This window comes from Carcharhinus amblyrhynchos, chromosome 3 (assembly GCF_965287045.1).
Source record: "Carcharhinus amblyrhynchos chromosome 3, sCarAmb.v2.hapA, whole genome shotgun sequence".
Classification (NCBI taxonomy): Eukaryota; Metazoa; Chordata; class Chondrichthyes; order Carcharhiniformes; family Carcharhinidae; genus Carcharhinus; species Carcharhinus amblyrhynchos.
This window is the reverse complement of record NC_137326.1, coordinates 117,322,994-117,345,627: the sequence shown is the minus strand read 5'-3', so window position 1 is coordinate 117,345,627 and position 22,634 is coordinate 117,322,994. Positions and strand designations below refer to the sequence as shown.

The 22,634-nt window shown below is 43.0% G+C and overlaps 1 protein-coding gene across 3 annotated transcripts in view; it reads right to left on the bottom strand.

The window, feature by feature from the left end:
* The window catches only part of sphkap (SPHK1 interactor, AKAP domain containing), a 381,850-nt gene that overhangs the window by 31,627 nt on the left and 327,589 nt on the right, over positions 1-22,634 (bottom strand). For 2 of the 3 annotated variants that reach the window (XM_080185826.1, XM_080185827.1), the window contains 3 exons: positions 7,223-7,282; positions 4,689-4,826; positions 862-1,174 (listed from right to left, as the gene is read on the bottom strand). In XM_080185826.1, coding sequence (XP_080041952.1) covers positions 862-1,174; positions 4,689-4,826; positions 7,223-7,282 — 511 coding nt within the window. The remainder of the gene's footprint in view (positions 1-861; positions 1,175-4,688; positions 4,827-7,222; positions 7,283-22,634) is intronic. The other variant, XM_080185829.1, reaches the window with a different exon arrangement.

Below are 22,634 nucleotides of genomic sequence, written 5' to 3'. Positions count from 1 at the left end.
TCAACCAGTAGTGGGGGAGGCCTGTGCCAAGCAGCCAGCCAGATAGGCTGGTGGTGGGAGGCAGGAGCCCCTTCTTAACAGGAACCTAGGGCCCATCTGGGTAGTTCACATGCTCAATTCATTCAAAAGGTAAGTGGATCTGCATCTGAAGTGCTGCAGCTTACAAGGCCATGGACCAAGTGCTGGAAAGCAGGATTAAAATGTGCAGCCATTCTTTTTCCTCTTCTTTGGCTAGCGCATCTTTTGGCTGCCTCCTGTTGTGTCATGGTACCATGGCTAAGTATCATGTTACATTCTGGAAGTGTTTGATGCACATGGACCATTTATTGGTAGCACTTAACAATATACAGATTCCTGGTATTGTCATGTCTGGTGCTGCTACTCCAGAAAGAAGTCTCACAACACCAGGTTAAAGTCCAACAGGTTTATTTGCTAATAAACGCCACTAGCTTTTGGAACGCTGTTCCTTTGTCAGGTGAGTGGAGAGTGCTGATCACAAACAGGTGAACACAAACAGACCAGAAGCATCTACCACACAGGCTGCTTCTAGGTTGTTGCCTCAGAATCTATTACCATGTGGCTACTGTGGGCAGTGCTAATCCCACATTCAGCTTCCACTGCCAAACACTTTTACACTACAATGGCATGCAGGCAATTGCAACATCATACAACACCTCCCAGGGCACAATGCCTCAGAGATTGGAACTTAGGGACCACAGTGTTCTTTGTATATATGTCAGTCCTGTTTTACCTTGTTCAGTTCCAATTGTAATTTTAGGATCAAGTTCAAGTTCAAGTTTAAGTGGGCAGCACCAAACCTTATGTTAACCAGATAAATATTGAATTAAAGTACAACCTTACCACTTAAGACATTGCTTTCTTCAATTTCCTCATCATCGAAGTGCTCAGGGGCAGTGAGAAAGTCCTCCTCAATGGATGATACAGAGCAATTGGTTTCATCCCCAGATTTACTTTTGGTGGTGTTATGAAGACGTATTTTCTTTGCTTTAACATAGTCCAAGCCAATCATGCATTTATTTATTTCGTAAATGACGCAGGCCATATCATTCTTCCTGCATCTTCTGGCTGATTGAACTAAACAGACATCTGGTGATCTGGACGACTGTGGGAGTGGAGGGAAGCATTCATCTTCCAAATGATTGGGACGAAGATCCTAAAAACAGATTTTAATCAATTAAAATAATTCGATGGTTTTGAATGTTCTTACAGAAAGGACAATTCTTTGAAAACCGAACAGTCAGTTTAAGATAAGGAAAGTTAAAAGCTGCATTATTTTGTTACGAATGGCTGGGAATTTTTGGCACATTAACTGGTATATTTTGAGTTTACTGGTGTGGTGCAGGATATTTTTGTGTATTTGCTGGATTAAGGCATGTTATATTTATGGGGCCAAAGCCACGTCCCCAGCAAAGATTAACCAGAAGTGCAGCACAGCTGTAGAGAAACTGGCAATGAAGCAGATAGACTGGACTCAAATCCATCAGACTATGGATCTGCAAGGTATCTAGTGGGGAACACTTGCCTTCTGCCAAGGTGTCCTCTGACATCAGAGCGACCACAGCAGGTAGGAGGGAATGCCAGTGTGGGGAATTTTGTATGCCCCAGCCACATTACATTGCCCTGGCACTAAGATGCACTGCCATTCTTACATGTGGAATTCATGACTAAACATGCTCCTGAGCCCCTGATTAGAAGAAATAATGGGTATCCGCTGTGGCTAAAGTATGCCACTTCTCCTCCCACCTCATGTATGGTCAGGATGTATCAACACTGACATAACTGGCTACTGACTGCAGTTTAGTTAGATTATCCAGCTTCAACACCAGATATTCTGGTGGAGACTGTTTCCTTGGTTATCTTATGGCTTAATCAATAGTTTTTTTTAAAGTTTATTTATCAGTGTCACAAGTAAGATTTTCACAGTAACACTGCAATGAAGTTACTGTGAAAATCCCTTGGTTGCCATGCTCTGTTGCCTGTTCGGGGAAAACCGAGGGAGAATATAGCATGGCCAATGCTCCTAATCAGCACATCTTGTGGGAGGAAACCTCTGCACCCGGAGCAGAATGTGCAGACTCCACACAGACAGTGACCCAAGCTGGGAATCGAATCTGGGTCCCTGGCGCTGTGAGGCAGCAGTGCTAACCACCGTGCTGCCCTTTGATTACCGGGAAGGCTGCCCTCTACTCGAGAGTATGACTTTGGTCTGACTCATGCACATTTCTTCAAAACTATGGTGGTGGAGTGTGGCCAGGAGGAGATTTTCACAGTAACTTCATTGCAGTGTTAATGTAAGCCTACTTATGACACTAATAAATAAACTTCACTAACTTTACACTATATAGAAGGTACATCTCTTTTGTGTGCAGACTATTCCATTTTCCCTGCAAAAGGATAGATTTTCCAGCTCTTCCCACTACTGGGATCTTCCAGCAGAGAGTCTCTAACATTTGGCTGACGATACATGTCACTGTCTCATTACTATAATTGTAATCCTAGAATAGAATCCCTACAGAGCAAGAGGCCATTCGACCCATCGAGTCTGCACAGACAACAATCCCACCCAGACCCTATTCCCATAAACTCACATATTGACCCTGCCAATCTCCCTGACACTAGGGTCAATTTAGCATGGCCAATCAATCTAACTTGCACATCTTTGGACTGTGGAAGGAAACTGGAGCATTCAGAGGAAATCCACACAAACAAGGGGAAAATGTGCAAACTCCACACAGACAGTGAACTGAGACCGGAATTGAACCCAGATCCCTGGCGCTGTGAGATAGCAGTGCTAACCATTGTGCCACCTTGCTGCCTCAAATTATTAACGATGTGGGTATGCCGGCGTTGGACTGGCGTAAACACAGTAAAAAGTCTGACAACACCAGGTTTTAGTCCAACCTATTTATTTGATAATATTCTCACTAGCTTTCGACCCATTATGCCATAGTCAACAAAGAGGTCATCGATCCCTGCTCCACATTACATTCCACTCATAAGGCAAGATTAATTAATTTTAGCCTCATTTTCCTAATTTATACTGATTTAAGTTGGATGTCTATGCTGCCTCTGAGCTGGAATTGAAAATGTTAAATACAACTTCAGTGCCACCTCCCTGTAATGAAGCACCATCAAGCTAACATCTACATTTCACATTTTAATGGTATTAATGAATATCCTTAAATTGTAATGTTTTTCTCTTAAAGCCATAATATTTATTGAATGTATATGTTTCAGCTCATTATTGATACAGCTGGGGAAAATGTGTCCCTATCTGCTCATTTTTAAAAGTTTGATTCAATTAGTTTAAATGAATAGTCCACAACCAGTGCAATAAAGTAAAAAAAACATTTATAGCAGAATCTGCTAGTGCACAATGCAAAATTAAAAATGTGCCAACTAATTAACATGATAATGATCTGCCACACATTATTATGCAAATATGGTTTATCTAATTAAAACATAAAAGTCTCAGGACACTTGGGTAGAAAGGAATTGCGAGACTAACATTCCTTTCACAGTTTCACTGTATAACAGTTTATTTACTGTGCTGAGCAAAGCAGCTTTTGCAATAGTGTCATTGATTATGAAGGAATGTTGATGGAAGTGTGCTTTTGATATGAGGATCAATATCATTCAGATGTATCTTCAGAGTAGAATGGTAAGTAGGAATTATTAACTTGTCTTACTTATTCAATTCAATTAAATTCAACTTTATTTTCATTGTTTAATGCACAAATACAAACACAATGAAAAATGAGCTTGCAGGCTCCCGGGATACGAAGAAAATAGCAGATGCAAGTAATCATTATAAAATAGTGCCAACAGTCATTAAGTGTATGCATGCATCATGGTACAATCTCTATTACTTCTCTCTCCTACCTCCAACTTGGAGTGCTGTGTACAGTTTTGGTCACCCTGTTACAGGAAAGACTTTGATAAATTGGAAAGATTCCAAAGACTATTAACGAGGATGTTGCCAGGTCTAGTGGGCCTGAATTATAGAAAGAGGTTTATTGCTTGGAACTTAGGAGAATGAGAGGTGACCTTATTGAGGTGTGTAAAATCAGGAGGGGCATAGATAGGATGAACGCATGTAGTCTTTTTCCCAAGGACGGGAAATTGAAAACAAAAGGGCAAAGGTTTAAGATGAGAGGGAAAAGATTTAAAAGGGACCGGAGGGTTAACTTCTTTATGCAGAGGGTGGCGTGGATATGGAATGAGAAACCAGAGAAAGTGATTGAGGCAGGTACAATAACAACATTTAAAAAGCATTTGGATAAGTACATGGATGGGAAAGGGATATGCGGCAAACACAGGCAATAGGGACCAGCTAGGAGGACACTATGGACCAATTGGGCTGAAGGGCCTGTTTCCATGCTGTATTGCTCTATGGGTGGGATTTTACAGCCTCACTTGAGCCCCGCCTGAGGTGAGTGGACATTTCCATTGTCCGACTCTCACTCGTTCCGATTCTGTGGTGGGCGAGGCTGTAGAATTCTGGCAAATGAATCTAACTATTTACTTCGGGAGAATGTTTCCAAATACTTATTTTTCATTTGTTGAAAACTCTAGTTTACACATTTGGACATTGACACAGTCACATTGTAGAATCAACCAGGTTAATCATTGCGGCGTCGTTCCAATGAAAATCACATGCTGCGTACCTGGGAATCATCTGAATTCTCGTGACAGCTTCCTGGGGAAATTAATCCGCTCACAAGGATGAGTTCATTATCTTTCATTTGGCAAACATTTAAAGAATTGATGAGATACGGGAGATCAGGGGACACGGTAACTAATTTCTAAATAAAGAAGAATACAGACAAACAAAAGAGGCTCATAATATTTCTCACACATCTACAATCTGTTCATCCACACTTTTGAGCTCAGCGAGTGTCTTTACACCTCAAGCCATTTTTCCACATAAAGAAGCATTATGTAATTACGAGATATTGTTGTCAAAAACAAAAGTGACTGATTTATTTTCTCCCTAAGGCTGAGGGATATGGAGGCTAATTATAAGACTCAATTATCACTCTGGCCAAGATTGGCTATCTCAACACATTGAGGGATGAAAGTCAGACCTTACAGGTTAGCAATAGCTCTGCCCCATGTTAGCGACATTTGCAATCAGCTACACAGCATAGTTTGGTCATCAAGGTAAAAGAGGTTAGTGTTATGAATAGTCTTCTATTTTTATTTCAGCGTGAAGGTTGAGCATTTGCAGGTCTAGTGATTAATTCATTCCCCCCTCCTCCTCCCCTACCCCCTCCCCTTCCTCTTCCTTGGCCAAAAAACAATAGTGGAGCATCGTTGGAGCATGTTGGCATACAGGTTAGCACTGCTGCCTCACAGCGCCAGGAACCTGGCTTCGATTCCTGGCTTGGGTCACTGTGTGTGTGTGTGCGTGTGTGTGTGTGTGTGTGTGTGTGTGTGTGTGGAGTTTTCACGTACTCTCTGTGTCTGCGTGGGTTTCCTCCGGGTGCTCCAGTTTCCTCCCGTAGTCCAAAGATGCATAGGTGAGGTTGATTGGCCATGCTAAATTGACTCTAGTGTTAAGGGTAAATGTGTGAGGTTACGGGAATAGGGCCTGGGTGGGATTGTGGTTGGTACAGACTCGATGGGCTGAATAGCCTCCTTCTGCACTGTAGGGATTCTAAGATCCTAATTTCAGCAGGTCAATGTGCCTGACCTTCCCTGAGTCTAAGAAGTGCCTGGAGGATAGCCAAGCAGCATTCAAAATGCAACAGGTTAAAATATGATAAAAAAATGAAACAGACCTTTCTGTATTTACCATCTCCAAGTGCACTGTGTGCAGCTGTGTTCATTTATTAGAGCTTTGGCTAGTGGTGACCTTAGAAATGCTCAGATTACATTGCATTTCTGTTGCTGTTTTCTGCATCCACAAATCAATAGTTAGGTGAACCAGTTAATGTAGTGTAATCATGTGTGAAATTGCTGTTAATTGATGATGTTATATAGGGGTTCTTCGCAATTCCCTGTTAATTATTATTTGACGAAGTAACACAGAGGGGACATATTTTCATATTCAGCATCCTGCTGGGACTCCTTGCAATAGCAACGCTTCACCTTTTCACTGAACGACATCAGGTCAGGATGACATTGGCTTGGAATTTTCTGCTTCACCGCTTTTTTCCTAACTATACAGGATTTAATGACTGATCTAATTCAGGAGTGGTGTTTTTGCAGGATAAAAATATAGCAATAGCAAGTTGAGAGAAAGATGAGTCAATTTTTTTGTCCTATCTCTCGCTTACAGAGTTCATCGAAGAATCATAGAGTCTCTACTGTGCAGAAGGGAGCCATTCATCCCATTGAGCCTGCACTAACAATAATCCCACCCAGGCCCTATCCCTGTAATCTCCCCTGATAGTAAGGGGCAATTTAGCATGGCCAATCAACATAACAGAGTACAGAGTACTCTGTAACAGGGTACAGAGGAGATTTACAAGGATGTTGCCTGGACTGGGAGGCATGCCTTATGAAGTTAGGTTGAGGGAGCTGGGTCTCTTTTCCCTGGAGAGATGAAGGTTGAGAGGTGACCTGATAGAGGTTTATAAAATGTTGAGAGGAATGGATAGGGTGGATTCTCAGAGGCTATTTCCCCGGGTTGAAATGGTCGCTACGAGAGGACACAGATTTAAGGTGCAGGGAGGAAAGTACAGAAGTGATGTTAGGGGTAAGTTTTTCACTCAGAGGGTGGTGAGTGAGTGGAATCGGCTGCCGTCAGTGGTGGTGGAGGCGAACTCGCTGGGGTCTTTTAAAAGACTTCTGGATGAGTATATGGGGTTTTATGGGATTGGGGGTTATAGATAGGTGTTGATGTGATCGGCGCAACTAGTGGGCCGAAGGGCCTGTTTGTGCTGTAGTGTTCTATGTTCTATAACCTGCAAATCTTCGGAGTGAGGGAGGAGCACCTGGAGAAACCCACGCAGACATGGGGAGAATGTGCCACACAATCACTTGAGGCCAGAATTGAACCAAGGTTCCTGGCGCTGTGAGGCAGCAGTGCTAACCATTGTGCCACTGGGACTAAGTGGTTGATATGCCTACCTGAGGTTCCTTTCTCTTCATTTTAAGAAGCATGTTAATCTCTTTAACATAAATAGGCTAAGTTCCACTAAGTAATTTCTGTGCCTAGGTTGTTATCGGAATAATTTTACACAAGTTCTCTTACCTGTTGGAATTCCTGACTATTGCTTTTTGCATCAACTCCATCGAGGTTTACAAAACAGATCTAGAGGAAAAAAACAATTGATTTCAGCTCAAGAGCATTCACAAAGTTTGACATGGACTTTACAGCCACCAAGCCAGCTAATTACAGCAAAGCTTTTTACTCAGGATGGAGATGTGAGTGGGCAGAGGATGACAAGCCTGAGTTTACTGCTGCTGTGATGAGTGGCTGTGGGGACGTGGGAGGAAACAGGCCAACTAAGTCACCAAGATTGACATTCTAACAGTGAACTTTATGCAGTTACAGAAATAATCTGTTTTACTCATTTAAGCTCTGCAGTACATGGACCAAAATTGTCTCCTTGGTAGGCATAACTCTGTGCTGGGAGCGCAAATGCAAACTCCAGTCCATGTGGTGTCGGTATAGGGAGTTAGGGAAGGATTTCTAGATTTTGATCCAGCAACATTTAAGGAATGGCAAAATATTTCAAGTCAGGATGATGAGTGGCTTGGAGGGAAATTCCAGCTGATAGATTTCCTGTGCCCTTAACCTTCTAGATGATATTGGAAGATGTTGCCTAAGGAAAACTTGATGAGTTCCTGTAGTGCATTTTGCAGGTGGTAAATACTACTGCCATTGTGAACAGTGACCATGAGACCACACAACCCTGCCACAGCAATCTCTGCAAGGTGTGCCAGATTATCGACACAGATGCCATCATTTCACATGAGAACACCATCCATCAGGTACATGGTACATACCCACAGAATCATAGAATCCCTACAGTGCAGAAAGAGGCCTTTTGGCCCATTGAGTCTGCACCAACCACAATGCCACCCAGGCCCTACGCTCATATCCCTACATAATCCCTCTAACCTATGGACCTGAGAACACTAAGGGGCAATTTTAGCATGGCCAATCAACCTAAACTGCACATCTTTTGACTGTGGGAGGAAACCAACGCAGACACGAGGAGAATGTGCAAACTCCACACGGACAGTGACCCAAGCTGGGAATCGAACCCAGGTCCCTGGAACTGTGAAGCAGCAGTGCTAACCACTGTGCTACCGTGCCGCCCCTGTGCACCGACCACAATCCCACCCAGGCCCTACCCCCATATCCCTACATATTTACCCACTAATCCCTCTAACCTGTATATCTCAGGACACTAAGGGCAATTTTTAGCATGGCCAATCAACCTAACCCACACATTTTTGGACTGTGGGAGGAAACTGGAGCACCCGGAGGAAACCCACGCAGACACGAGGAGAATGTGCAAACTCCACACAGACAGTGACCCAAGCCAGGAATCGGACCCAGGTCCCTGGAGCTGCTAACCACTGTGCTACCGTGCCGCCCTTGCAACTCGGTCAACGTTGTCTATCTGATACGTTGCAGGAAAGGATATCCCGAGGCATGGCATAGTACATTGGGGAGACCATGTAGACACTACGACAATGGATGAATGAACACCATTCGACAGTCACCAAGATGGGTTCCCTTCAAGTTGGGGAACACTTCAACAATCATGGGCATTCAGCCTCTGATCTTCAATTAAGTGTTCTCCAAGGCAGCCTTCGTGACACACGACAATGCAGAACTGTTGAGCAGAAACTGATAGCCAAGCTCCGCACACATGGGGATGGCCTCAACCACAATCTTGGTTCATGTCACGCTATCTGTAACCCCCACGACTTGCCTCGGCTTGCAAAATCTCACTAACTGTCCTGGCTGTAGACAATACGCATCTCTTTAATCTATGCTTAATCCTCTCTCCGCTCACATTGTCTGTACCTTTAAGACTTGGTTATTTGTGAAGACTCGCATTCCAACCATTATCTTGTAAATTGAGTTTGTGTCTGTATATGCCCTGTTCGTGAACATAGCCCTTCACTCACCTGATGAAGGAGCCTGAGACTCCAAAAGGTAGTGCTGCCAAATAAACCTGTTGGACTTTAAACTGAAGTTGTGAGACTTCTCACTGTGTTTACCCTAGTCCAACGGTGGTATCTTCACATCATTGTGCATCAGCGGTAGAGGGAATGAATGTTAGTGGGTGGCTGCCAATCACATTGATAAGGATTCAGGAGCGGCACATCCCTGCGAGGATGAAGGATAAGTATGGCAAATTTTGGGAACCTTAGATAACGAGAAAGGTTGTGAGCCTACTCATAGACTCAGGAAGCATTTGTCAAAGCTAGGAGACTGGGAACACACGAAGCAAGTATGGAATACAAGGAAAGTAGGAAGAAACTTAAGCAAGGAGTAAGGAGGGCTAAAAGGGGTCATGAAAAATCATTGGCCAGCAGAATTAAGGATAATCCCAAGGCTTTTTACACATATATAAAGATCAAGAGGGTAGCCAGGGAGAGGGTTGGCCCACTCAGTGACAGGGGAGGGCATCTAGGTGTGGAGCCAGAGGACATGGGCGAGGTATTAAATGAATACTTTGCCTCAATACTCGCCAAAGAGAAAGACTTGGTGGATGATGGGTCTGAAAAAGGGTGTGTAGATAATTTGAGTCATGTTGAGATCAAAAAAGAAGAGGTATTTGGGCCCTTGAGAAACATTAAGGTAGACAAGTCCCCAGGGCCTGATGGCATATACCCCAGAATACTGAGAGAAGCAAGGGAGGAAATTGCTGGGGCTTGAAAGAAATCTTTGTATCCTCACTGATTACAGCAGAGGTCCCAGAGGATTGGAGAATAGCCAATGTTGTTGCTTTGCCCAAGAAGGGTGGCAAGAATAATTCAGGTAATCACATTTCAGTGAGCCTTACATCAGTGATAAGGAAATTATTGGAGAAGATTACTTGAGACAGTATTTACTCCCACTTCAAAATAAGTGGATATATTAGCGAGAGGCAACATGGTTTTGTGAAGGGGAGGTGATGTCTCACTAACTTGATTGAGTTCTTCAAGGAAGTGACGAAGATGATTGATGAGGGTAGGGCAGTGGATATTGTCTACATAGACTTTGACAAAGTCCCTCATGACAGACTGGTGCAGAAGATGAAGTCATATGGGATCAGAGGTGAGCTGGCAAGATGGATACAAAACTGGCTCGGTCATAGAAGACAGAGAGTAGCATTTTTGAATGGAGGGCTGTGACATGTCGTGTTCCTCAGGGATCAGTGCTGGGACGTTTGCTATTTGTGATATATATGAATGATTTGGAGGAAAATGTAACTAGTTTGATTAGTAAGTTTGCAGATGACACAAAGGTTGGCGGATTTGGGAATAGCGATGGAGACCATCTGAGGACACAGCAAGATTATAGATCGGTTGGAGATTGGGGCGGAGAGATGGCAGAAATCCGAACAAATGTGAGGTAGTGCAGTTTGGAAGGTCTAATACAGATAGGAAATATACAGTGAATGGCAAAACCCTTAAGAGTATTTGTAAGCAGAGGGATCTGGGTGTATAGGTACACAGGTCATTGAAAGTGGCAATGCAGGTGGAGAAGGTAGTCAAGAAGGCATATGGCATGCTTGCCTTCATTGGCCAGGGCACTGAGTTTAAAATTGGCAAGTCATTTTGCAGCTTTGTTGAACCTTAGTTAGGCCGCACATGGAATATGGTGTTCAATTCTGGTCGCCACACTACCAGAAGGATGTGGAGGCTTTGGAGAGGGTACAGAAAAGATTTACCAGTATTTTGCCTGGTAATGAGGACATTAGTTATGAGGGGAGATCGGAGAAACTTGGTTTGTTCTCACTGGAATGATAGAGGTTGAGGGGCGACCTGATAGAACTCTACAAGATTATGAGAGGCATGGATAGATGGGTAATCAGAAGCTTTTACCCAAGGTAAATGAGTCAATTATTGGGAGGCATAGATTTTAGGTGCAAGGGGCAAATTTTAAAGGAGATGTATGAGGCAAGTTTTTTACACAGAGAGTACTGGGTGCCGGAACTCGCTGCGGGGGGAGATAATGGAAGCAGATATCATAGTGACTTTTAAGGGGGAGTCTTGACAAATACACAAATAGGATGGAAAGAGAGGGATATGGTCCCTGGAATGGTAGGGGATTTTAACTTGGTTGGGCACCATGGTCGGTGCAGGCTTGGAGGGCCGAAGGGCCTGTTCCTCCGCTGTAATTTTCTTTGTTCAAACGGGTGCTTTGTCCTGGATGGTGTCGAGTTTCTTCAGTGTTGTTGGAGCTGCACCCATCCAGGCAAGTGGGGAATATTCCATTGCACTTGTGACTTGCGCTGTATAGATGGTAGACATGCTTTGGGGAGTCAAGAGACAAGTTATTTGCCGCAGGATTCCTAGCTTCTGATCTGTTCTTGTAGTTACAGTATTTATATGGCTCATCCAGACCAATGGTAACCCTCAGGATATTGACAGTGGGGAGTTCAGCAATGGTAATGCCATTGAATGTTAAGGGATGATGGTTAGACATCCTCTTGTTGGAGATGGTCATTGCCTGGCACTTGTGTGGCATGAATGTTACTTGCCACTTATCAGTCCAACCCTGGATATTATCCAGGTCTTGCTACACTTGAACATGAACTGCTTCAGTATCTGAGGAGTTGAGATTGGTGTTCAAGATGGTGTAATCGTTCCCACTTCTGACCTTATGATGGAATGGAGGTCAATGATCAACAGCTGTAGATGGTTGGACCTAGGACACTACTCTGAGGAAGTCCTGCATTAATGACCTGGAACTGCGATGACTGACCTCTAACAACCACTACCATCTTCCTTTGTGCCAGTTTTCCCCTTATTCCTTTCACTCCAGTTTTGCTAGTACTCCTTGATAGAATCACAGAATCCCTACTGTGCAGAAGGAGACCATTTGGCCCATCATGCCTGCAGCGACAACAATCCCAGTCAAGCCCTAACCCCATAACATTTTATCCACCAATCCCCTCACACTAAGGAGTAATTTAGCATGGACAATCAATCTAACCCGCACTCTTTGGAGAACGGGAGGAAATCGGAGTACCCGGAGGAAACCCAAGCAGACAAGGGAAGAATGTGCAAAATCCACACAGACAGTGATCCATGCCAGGAATTGAACCAGGGTCCCTAGCGCTGTGAGGCAGCAGTGTTAACCACTCTGCCATCATGCCGCCTCAATTATAAATTAATCAGAACATTAATGTCACATTTAATCAAATGCTGCCTTGATATCAAAGGCTGTCACTCTCACATCATCTTTGGAGTTCTGCTTATTTGTTTATAATGAGATCAGAAATAGAGTAATGCTGAGACAACCCAAACTGAGCATCAGAGAGCTGGTTATTGCTGAGTAAGTGCTGCTTGATAGAACTGTTGAATGCCCTTTCTGTCACTTTACTGATGACTAACAGTAGATTGATGGGGCTGTAAATTGGCCAGGTTGGATTTATCCTGCTTTTTGTGTACAGACATACCTGGGCAACATTGCTTGCAAAATGCCAGTGTTATAGCTGTACTGGAACAGCTTGGCTTGGGGCATGCAAGCTCTGGAGTATAAGTCTTCAGTACTATTGCAGGAATATTCTCAGGCTCCATGGCCCTTGCAGAATCCAGTGCCTTCAGCTGTTTCTTGACATAATGTTTTGGAAAACACCCCACACCTGGACAGTGGTGATAAATTCTCACTGCCACTTTACAATAGAAAACTTACATAACCTTCATAGAAGAAAAACAGTCCTATAAATGTTATGGACATTCAAAATATTGCTGGTCTCTACAGTGGGAGAATTGGCATAATATAAAGATGAGCTTGGTCGGCTGAATAACATTTTCTTGTACTTTTTTTGTACAGCATTGCAATCCAATTTTACATTTGATTGGTAATGAAACTATGCAATGATGTTGGGAGATATTTTACATCCCTTCCTGCCAGCAGGATCTTCTGAAGTCCGTGGAGTTTTGAACGTTTCACTGCATTTTGTGGCCCAGCTCCCAAGTGGCTGTAGAATTCCATCCATTGACCTCACAGCAAGGCAGTCATGTCACCTTGAGCACATACTGTAGATGTTGGCTGCAAGTTGACTCTTGAAGCCTCAAATAATTGCTCCAAAAACTGGAGTGGTGGGGCGTTGGGTGGTGGGAGCCGGGGGGGCGGGGGGGGGGGGGGGGGCGGTTTAATTGTACTATGAAGGTAAAAGTGGACCCCACAACATGGGTATGTGTGGTCACCAGTTTAAAGTATCATCAGTTTCTGATCCAAAGTATGGGCATGTTTTAAACTCCTGCACATCTTCACAACACAGCTCATATCGCCTGCTTGATTCCTTGCACCTAGTTGTCAGCAGGAAGGTGACACAGTGATTAGCACTGCTGCCTTATAGCGCCAAGAACCTGGGTTTGATTCCTGACTTGGGTCATTGTCTATGTAGAATTTGCACGTTCTCCCTGTGTCTGCATGGGTTTTTTCCCAGGTGCTCTGATTTCCTCCCACAGTAAAAAGTCTGACAACACCAGGTTTTAGTCCAACCTATTTATTTGATAATATACTCACAAGCTTTCGGGGTTAGCCCCTTCGTCAGGTGAATGGAGAGTTCTGGCCTCAGACAGAGCATATAAAGCACAGACAGTTTAGAGATTACTGATTAGAATGCGAATCCTTACACCTAACCTGCTGTTCAAGACCTGAAGTGGCTGATAATGTGAGTGGAAGGAGCACTGATCACAGTTGGAAGAGATGTGTATTGTCTCCAGACAGTACAGTAAGTGAGGTTTTGCAAACCCAGGCAAGTCACGGGGGTTACAGATAGTGCGACATGAACCCAAGATCCCTGTTGAGACCGTCCTCATGTGTGCGGACGAGGACGGTCTCAACAGGGATCTTGGGTTCATGTCGCACTATCTGTAACCCCCGTGACTTGCCTGGGTTTGCAAAACCTCACTTACTGTACTGTCTGGAGACAATACACATCTCTTCCAACTGTGATCAGTGCTCCTTCCACTCACATTATCAGCCACTTCAGGTCTTGAACAGCAGGTTAGGTGTAAGGATTCGCATTCTAATCAGTAATCTCTAAACTGTCTGTGCTTTATATGCTCTGTCTGAGGCCAGAACTCTCCATTCACCTGACGAAGGGGCTAACCCCGAAAGCTTGTGAGTATATTATCAAATAAATAGGTTGGACTAAAACCTGGTGTTGTCAGACTTTTTACTGTGTTTACGCCAGTCCAACGCCGGCATACCCACATCATTCCTCCCACAGTCCAGAGATGTGCAAGTTGGGTTAATTGACCATGCTAAATTCTCCCAAACAGGTACTGGAGTGGCGACTAGGGGATTTTCATAGCAATTTCATTGCAGTGTTAATGTAAGCCTACTTTTGACACAAATAAATAAATTATGTATCAGTAAGTGAAACATCCATTCATGGAGTGAAAAATGGAGACTGAGTGCCAATCTGAATGTACCATCTTGTGGCTGAAAAGAATGTCTAATACACCAAACATACAGAAAAACATGGGACAAGTAAAATGGGGTCATCTTACATGCTGGGTCAATTTACAGGTCATGATTTACAGCAAGCAATATAAAAATGAACATTAGGTTAAGTGTTCAGTTAAATTAAGTGACCCTGATTTTGACCATTTGTTCTAGACAAGTGGCTAATGATGCATTAAATCTTATTTAATTATTTTCTGTTCACCCATTTACTGGACTATTGGATTCAGTGAGTCCATTCAGTACATGGTCTTAATTTAACACCTTGCTTCCATCCCAGTTATTTTCCATTTATCAAACCTCAATTTCAAGTATTTTGAATTGTTTCTTATTATTTGCTTTCCATCCACCTTCATACATTTTATCTGTATTAGTTGTGGCTCAGTTAATAGCACTCTTGCTCCTAAATCACAGGGTTCCAGAACTGCATCCTACTCCAGGGTTCAAACACGGGAAATTTGGCATGTCAGCTACGACTCTCACCAACTTTTATAGATGCACCACAGAAAGCATTCTTTCCAGTTGTATCACGGATTGGCACCAGGGAACTGGCTTGAGTCACTGTTGATATGAAGTCTGCACGTTCTCCTCGAGTCTCTGTGGGTTTTCTCCGAGTGCTCCGATTCCCTCCCACAGTCTGAAAGACGTGCTGGCTAGGTGAACTGGCTGTGCTAAATTCTCCCTCAGAGTATCAGAACAGGCACCAGAGGGGATGTTCACATTAATTTCATTGCAGTGTTAATGTAAGCCTACTTGTAACATTAAAAAATAAACTTAAACTTAAAATGCAAGGTTTTCTTTATCTACCAACTTCCTATTATTTATAAATGATACAATGGTCAAGTAAAAAAGCACATTTGGCTAAACAAATATTTAGTGTGCCTATCTGTGTGTCCTCTGGTTTAATTTTAGTAAGTGCCCTTTCCCTCCAATTCCTATTTCATGTTGGATTGTTCAAAGAACTCCGAATTCACAAAAGATGTTGGTATCTCTTTCTATTAAAAATGCACATAAGAAAGAACTGTACTAACTCAGTTCCAGTGATTCCTTTCGCAATCAGTGCAGAAAGAGATTATTTACATTATTGAAGTGGTATTTCAGTGTTCAGTACAAATAAAGGAGCACGCTGTACAGAAACACTGTACTGGCTTTAATCTCATCGTAAGAACAAGGCTTTTCTATGCATGTTCAAAATGTTTTCAATTATTGATATTGCGATCTTCAAACTCTCACTTCCCCAAGTGGCCAGGGGCTGACCAGCAGATTTCTGGTGATACTGGATTTCTTCATTAATGTCAGCTTTCTATGAAAGATAACCTCCAAGTTATTGGGAGTGTTCCACATTTGACAGGCACTCATCATGAATCCTAATCAGTGGGCCCGGGGCATATGCATTTGGAGCTTGCTGGTGGAGGACTTTGATCTTTTGAATGTTCAGTGTAAGTCTCATCTCATATGCTTCAATAAGCATGTTGACAATTCTCTGGATGTTTGTTTCCAACACAGTACTTACTGCAGCATCAACTGTTTCTTGGATTTCAATGACTGAGATCACTGTGGTATTGGTTTTTGAGTAGAGGTGTCAAAGATTAAATTACTTACTCTGCATTTGATAAATAAGTGGCATTCCAGCACAGAGTTTGTCTCTTGTCCAATGGAACATGGCAGCAAAGAGGATCAAAAGGAAAACAAGAGTTGGAGCGATGGCGCAATCTTGTTTGACTCCAGTCTTAACCTCAAAAGGCTCCATAATGAGGCCATTGTTCAGGAGCCTGCCAAAATGCACCCCTGCCTTGTCCAATTGCTATACCCCTAACTTATAGCTGTCTCTTTGTTCCAGACCATGGCTCAAAGATTACAGGCACACAATCCTGCTCCCATTGTCATTTGCTGGTTGCCAAAAGCCTTGGGAGATGTGACTAGAAAGAAAGAACCCTGTGCATGACATCTTTTACTGTGGAGAAACTGTTGAACACCAGCCTCCACACGTGCCCTGACAGAATGAAACCTTGATCCAATGGCATGCAAGCCAGGATGACTGGAGGTTTCATTCTGCTGCAGCCGTTGTCCGCTGGAACAGCTGTTGAGATATTCCAGATGTCGCATCTTCCTCCGTTGAGGGCTTGGTTGCCAGAGCCCTGTCCGTTGAGTATTTTTAGTGTTCCGAACAGATACCCATGATAACTGAAGCAGCCCAGTACATAAGGGATGGAATTTTCCCATCCAGCCCACTGTAGGAATTGTAGTGGGCAGGGGAGGACCATACAAAAGTCTGTTGACCTTGGGTGGGAATTTCCAGCCTTGGGGTGACCCCAGCCAAATAATCGTGCCCAAGGAGTCCCACCGTACCTAACTCTTTTTTGATCTTTTTCCCAAGGATGAGAGGGTGGATTTGTTTTCACATAGACAATATGTAAACAATCATACTTTATGCCTTGAAATGGGAAACTGGTAGAAATCCATCTTCTGGCAAAGAAATATGGACATAATTGAGAATGCAGCATTGTGCATCTGCCCTAGATTTGTGGATTGAGATCATTTGCAACATGACTTGAGAAAATCTGGCTGATTAGATTGCCTGACAGGCCCTAGTGCAGTCAAAGCCCAGGAAAATCTTGTCACTAATCCTGGTGTTAACATAAACAGATCTGTATCTGTCTGTGTAAATGTGATGCTGCATCCACAGGGTAAAAGAATTTCCCATATTTGCTTCTGACGTGCACCAGGAGCACACGTCCTCTCAGACGGAAAAGATAACTTGAACATGATCTTAATTTGCACATCACAGGAACAGTGATACAGATGTGGGTACACACCATAGGAAAAAAGCTGCATTCACTTCTAAGAAGGAGTCCAATAAGATGCTGCCTTTTTTGGGCAGACAACATCAAAAATATTAACCTTGGGGAACAGTGGTTATGACGGGAATGCTGGTACTCCATAGGCCTGGACTAATGATCCAGAGATACAAGATCAAAGCCCACCATGACAGTTAAGGAATTTGAATTTAATTAATTAAACAAACTCGACTTAAAAAGCTATGCAGCTCTTGGATTGTTGCACAATTCCATCTGGTTTACTAATGACCTTGAGGGAAGGAAATCTGCCATCCTTGCCCAGTCTGTTATTGCAAATTCACGATCCTGTAGTTTGCTCTTAAATGCCCTCTGAAATGATGCAGCAAGTTATTCAATTTTGCTTAAGTTCATCACCACCCTCAAGGAGAATTAGGGGTGGGTAATAAATGTTGGCCTTGCTGGTGACATCCAGATCCTGAGAATGGATAAAATAAATCAAATTGGAACATTGATAATAACGATTGGATGGATTCATGGACCCACAGAAGCATGTCCTACTTGGGCTTGGCAACAAGGGGACTAATCAAACAAGAATTATATAACTACTCCCTTCAACAATAGGCAAATGCTTCTGATCGCCACTGGTTCCAATGGTTGTGGTCTTGCTGTCAAATATTCTTCAATGGATGTATTACCTCATGTCAGTGAGCGTGAGAATCCCTAAATTCAGTATGCGCCAATTGTATTTGAATAAAATGTCACAAATATGAGGAATGATGTACAATCCTTATGTTCCAGGCTTAGAAAATCATCAATATGTGAACTCACAAATTCAGCAGTTTAAACAACAGCGGTAACAACAAGCAGTAGTACTACTGTCGGCTACACCTCCATTTCAATGAAAGGCAGATTCTACCTAGCATCTTGTCATTCTCTGAGATGTGAGTATGATAATGCTTAGGGCCAACAGGTTGTTAATAATGTGTGGAAAGCAAGAGGTTTCTGACTTCACCTCATCAATTAGGTAGAGATGATAGCATAGTAGTAATATGTCATGGGAGTAGTAAACCAGAGACCTAGGTTAACGCTCTGGAGACAGGGGTTCAAATCCTACCAGCTGGCGGAATTTGAATTCAGGTAATAAATATGGAATACAAAGCTAGTCTCAGTAGTGGTGACTGTGGAATGAATCATCATCGATTGGTGTGAAAACCCATCTGATTTATTAATGTCCTATAGGGAAGGAAATTTGCCACGCTTATCTGGTCTGGTCAACATGTGACTCCAGACCACAATGATCACTCTTAACAGCTATCTGAAATGGCCTAGCAAGCCACTCAGCTCTAGGGCCATTAGGGATGGGCAGTGAATGCTGGCATTGTCAGCGTAGCCCACATCCCATAAAACATATAAAGAAATCCATTGGATCTTACTCTACACTTAAATTATGTAAAGCTATAGCTGTGAAGAAGATGTGATCGGGTCTGAGTAACTTGAAGCACAGGGATACGTTAATAAGGAGATTCTATCCCAGAAAGATATTAGAAAGGATTTGATTCAAATAATCCTGATCTCAGAGTTGTGATGGTTTTGAGTCCTTAACTATTAGGACTATTGCATAAATGATATAGTAATTAAAAGCTTGGCATCAGTGCTTCAAGAACTTCACTAATTTTGAGGCGAAGCTAGACTACCTTATCGAACATAAGATTCATTTTCTCATACTTAGATATTGAATTTTCAAACTTATTTCACTATTTTGTTAGGCCAGGTGCCCATTGCTCATTGAAACATTTTTTTAATGCCCCTGAAATCTTCTCATCTTTCAACTTCATACACCTCTATAGCAGCTGGACAACCTTAGGTCAATCTCCTCCACTGTCTCGACCTCAAACTACCTGTTGGACAGCCTAATACCTGATGATCAATCACCTCCAAGTGTCTCCACCAAACTGACTGAATATGTTTCTAAGCCTGACTTGAAATGTTGGCTCTATTCCCTCTCCATCAGACCTGCTGAGATTTTCCAGCATCTTCTGTTTTTCTCTCATGGCAGTGCTCTGCCTCTACTTCATGATCCCTATTATTCATGCAGCTAAAAGATGATGGCCTATCCTCAAGAGCAGCCGAACTCCACAATGCTTGGATTCATTTTGTGTTTCCTTTTTGCTTGTGTTCCTTTGGGATCCAGGAGCAGACTTGATGCCCACAAACATTGATCTATTGTCATCTGCACCCCAGTATCTAGGTACCTGATAAAGGAATCACGCTCTTCAAAGTTAATACTTGTTTAAATGCCACATGATAAATGAAGGTGTTGCACAGGGGCAGCACAGTTGTTAGCACTGGTGCTTACAGTGCCAGGATTCAATTCCTAGCTTGGGTTGCTGTTTGTATGGAGTCTGTACATTCTTCCCGTGTCTGCGTGGGTTTTCTCTGGGTGCTTTGGTTTCTTCCCACACTCCAAAGATGTGTAGGTTAGGCGGATTGGCCATGTTAAATTGTCCCTTAATGTCAAGGAGACTAGCTAGGGTAAATACATGGGGTTATGGGGATAGTGTCTGGATGGATTTGTGCAGACTCAATGGGCCGAATGGCCTCTTTCTGCATTTTAGGATTCTATGATTCTATGTGCAAACATTGCTTGACTAATCTATGACAGTTTACTGATCTTGATATCCACAGGAAGAACATCTTTCTTTCTCCCTTTCCTTTCTTTTCTCATGGGAGATTTGAGCACGATGCACTCACCTCTGCAGTTTCTTCAAAGAGCGATGTTTGAGCCTGTCTGGTTAATTCCACAATGTAAACTCGCCTGGAGCAAGAGTCTGTATCTCCATGAAATCAGGATTATGATATTGATTATTCTGAAATTTCGGTTCAAGTCAAAGGAGTATCCATTTCTCTCGAGGCATGTCGTTCTATAACAGCAAGCCACTTTCTGAGAAATAAATAGCTATTTTCAACCCATGGACTAGATTCTCGACTGTCAGAGTATTTTTAGACAGAAGGGGCGTTGCTGAAGACTTGGATCAATCAAACCAAAATCTTCAGAGAGATCTGTCAGCAGTTCTTCAACTTCTTACCATCTGGCTGAGCCTCCAATTGAGGATGGCATTTGTTGTACTGGGATGTGCTGATGTAGAGAGCTGCCTAATGAAGCTTTAAAATGAAAACCTGTGCACTTATATTGTGCCAATCTCTTGGTTGATGCAGCTGTGACTGAAGCAGTACCAGCTTGGGCTAGGGAACTGATAGCTCATTGTAAAAAATAAAGATTGGGGCTGGGGGAGAAACTGAAATCAGGTCAATGTACAATATATCTTCAGCAATTATGTCAGAAAACATGCTAGTGCAATTATAACTGAAGCTGCAGTTACAGATGGCCTTGCCAATGGATGAAGTGCTCAAATGGAAATTAAAGCTTCTAGATTTATGAACATTGTTAGAAGCAGCATTTTGAATGACATTAATCACTGCCACATATGATTGTTTTAATAGTAGACATTGATTTCAGTAAAAATGAACAATAATATTAAAACAGTTTAGCAAGATGAAACGGCACTAATGGAAGAGTGCAAGTGATGATATTATTGCAAGAATATTGCCATGTAAAGCCTGTGGTTAAGAGACAGGCAGAAAGAGTAGAATTCATAGACATGCTACAGCGCAGAAGGAGGCCATTCGGTCCATCGAGTCTGCACTGACTCTATGACAGAGAATCCCACCCAGGCCCTATCCCCGTAACCTTACATATTTACCCTGCTAATCCCCCTAACCTACACATCTTGGGACACCAAAGGGCAATTTAATCCACAAACCCTGCACATCCTAGGACTGTGGGAGGAAACCAGAACACCCGGAGGAAATCCCCACAGGCATGGGAAGAATGTGCAAAATCCACACAGACAGTGACCCGAGGCCAGAATTGAACCCGGGTCCCTGGCATTGTGAGGCAGCAGTGCTAATTCCCAGACCTAGTCTCAGTAATGGCGATGGTGAAACTAGAAAAATATCATAGAAACCCACTTCAGCCATAGATGACCTCCAAGGAGGGAATCTGCTGCCAGCGAGAATGGAGAATTTGATGTTCAGCCTAATTTCTATTCACTGCAGCGAGACTGGAGAATCCCAGCCGTGGGTGAGGTCGGAGAATTTTGTTCCTTGTTTTTGCTTGTTGCAATGATACATTGATGCAAATCACTCCAAAATACATCAATTCTGAATAACATTATAACAAATTAAAACATGATGTTTTATCATAATAACACCATCTCCAAATGAGATAAAAATGGCATTGCCAAATACTTGGTGAAGATGTTAACGCCTCATTAACTTTAGACAGAATATTAAAGTATAGAGAGACGATCTAACACAGGCTTGTCCAATCTTTTTGCGTAGAGGGGCCAGAATTCATTTTTTCCCAGACTCTGGGGTGCAATTTGCACATTTCAGAAAGATAAAAGTTTGACATAACATTAAACAAAACTTTTTTTCTTTTAAGTGCTGTCATCTGAAAAGAAACAAGTTGTTGAGCATTAAATGTTACCACAATAAATTGATAATTTAAAAAAGGAGTAACAAATAAAGATGACAATGAGTGTGTGAATAGACAATTACCTTGCACTGGGAACTGTCTCATATTCTGATTTCAGTCAAAGACTTGGGATATCTCTGACTCTCTTAGCAGAATAGTTACGCAGGAAAAGAGAAAAGACTTGAAACCACTTCCAACTCCTGAGTAACTATAGCATCAATTCCACCTCATGACACCTCCCCCCACCCCCCAGCCCCCAATGGACCCTCCAACTATCTCCCTCCCTGACTACCATCCTGACTATTCTCACATTCCTCCAGCCACTCCCAGCCCAACCAGCCCTGGACTGATTCAGCGCCCCAACTATCCTTGCACCTGCCCAAATACCCTCCTGACCTCAAACTGGCTCATACCCTCTACCCATCCACATGCCTCACAACAACTCCCCACCCACAACTCTCTCCACCTCCTGGCTAGCCTCCAGCCCTCAAATACTCTAACTATCCCCTTGCTATCCTAACTAAACCCCTACATTCCCCAACTACCCTCTTGATCCCCCAACAATGATTCCAACACACTGTTTATCCCTCCATCTCCCACTAACTTCACCCCAACTACCCCCCCATCCTGACTGCCCTCCCAACATCCTGAATACCTTTGAATAGCCTCCCCATCC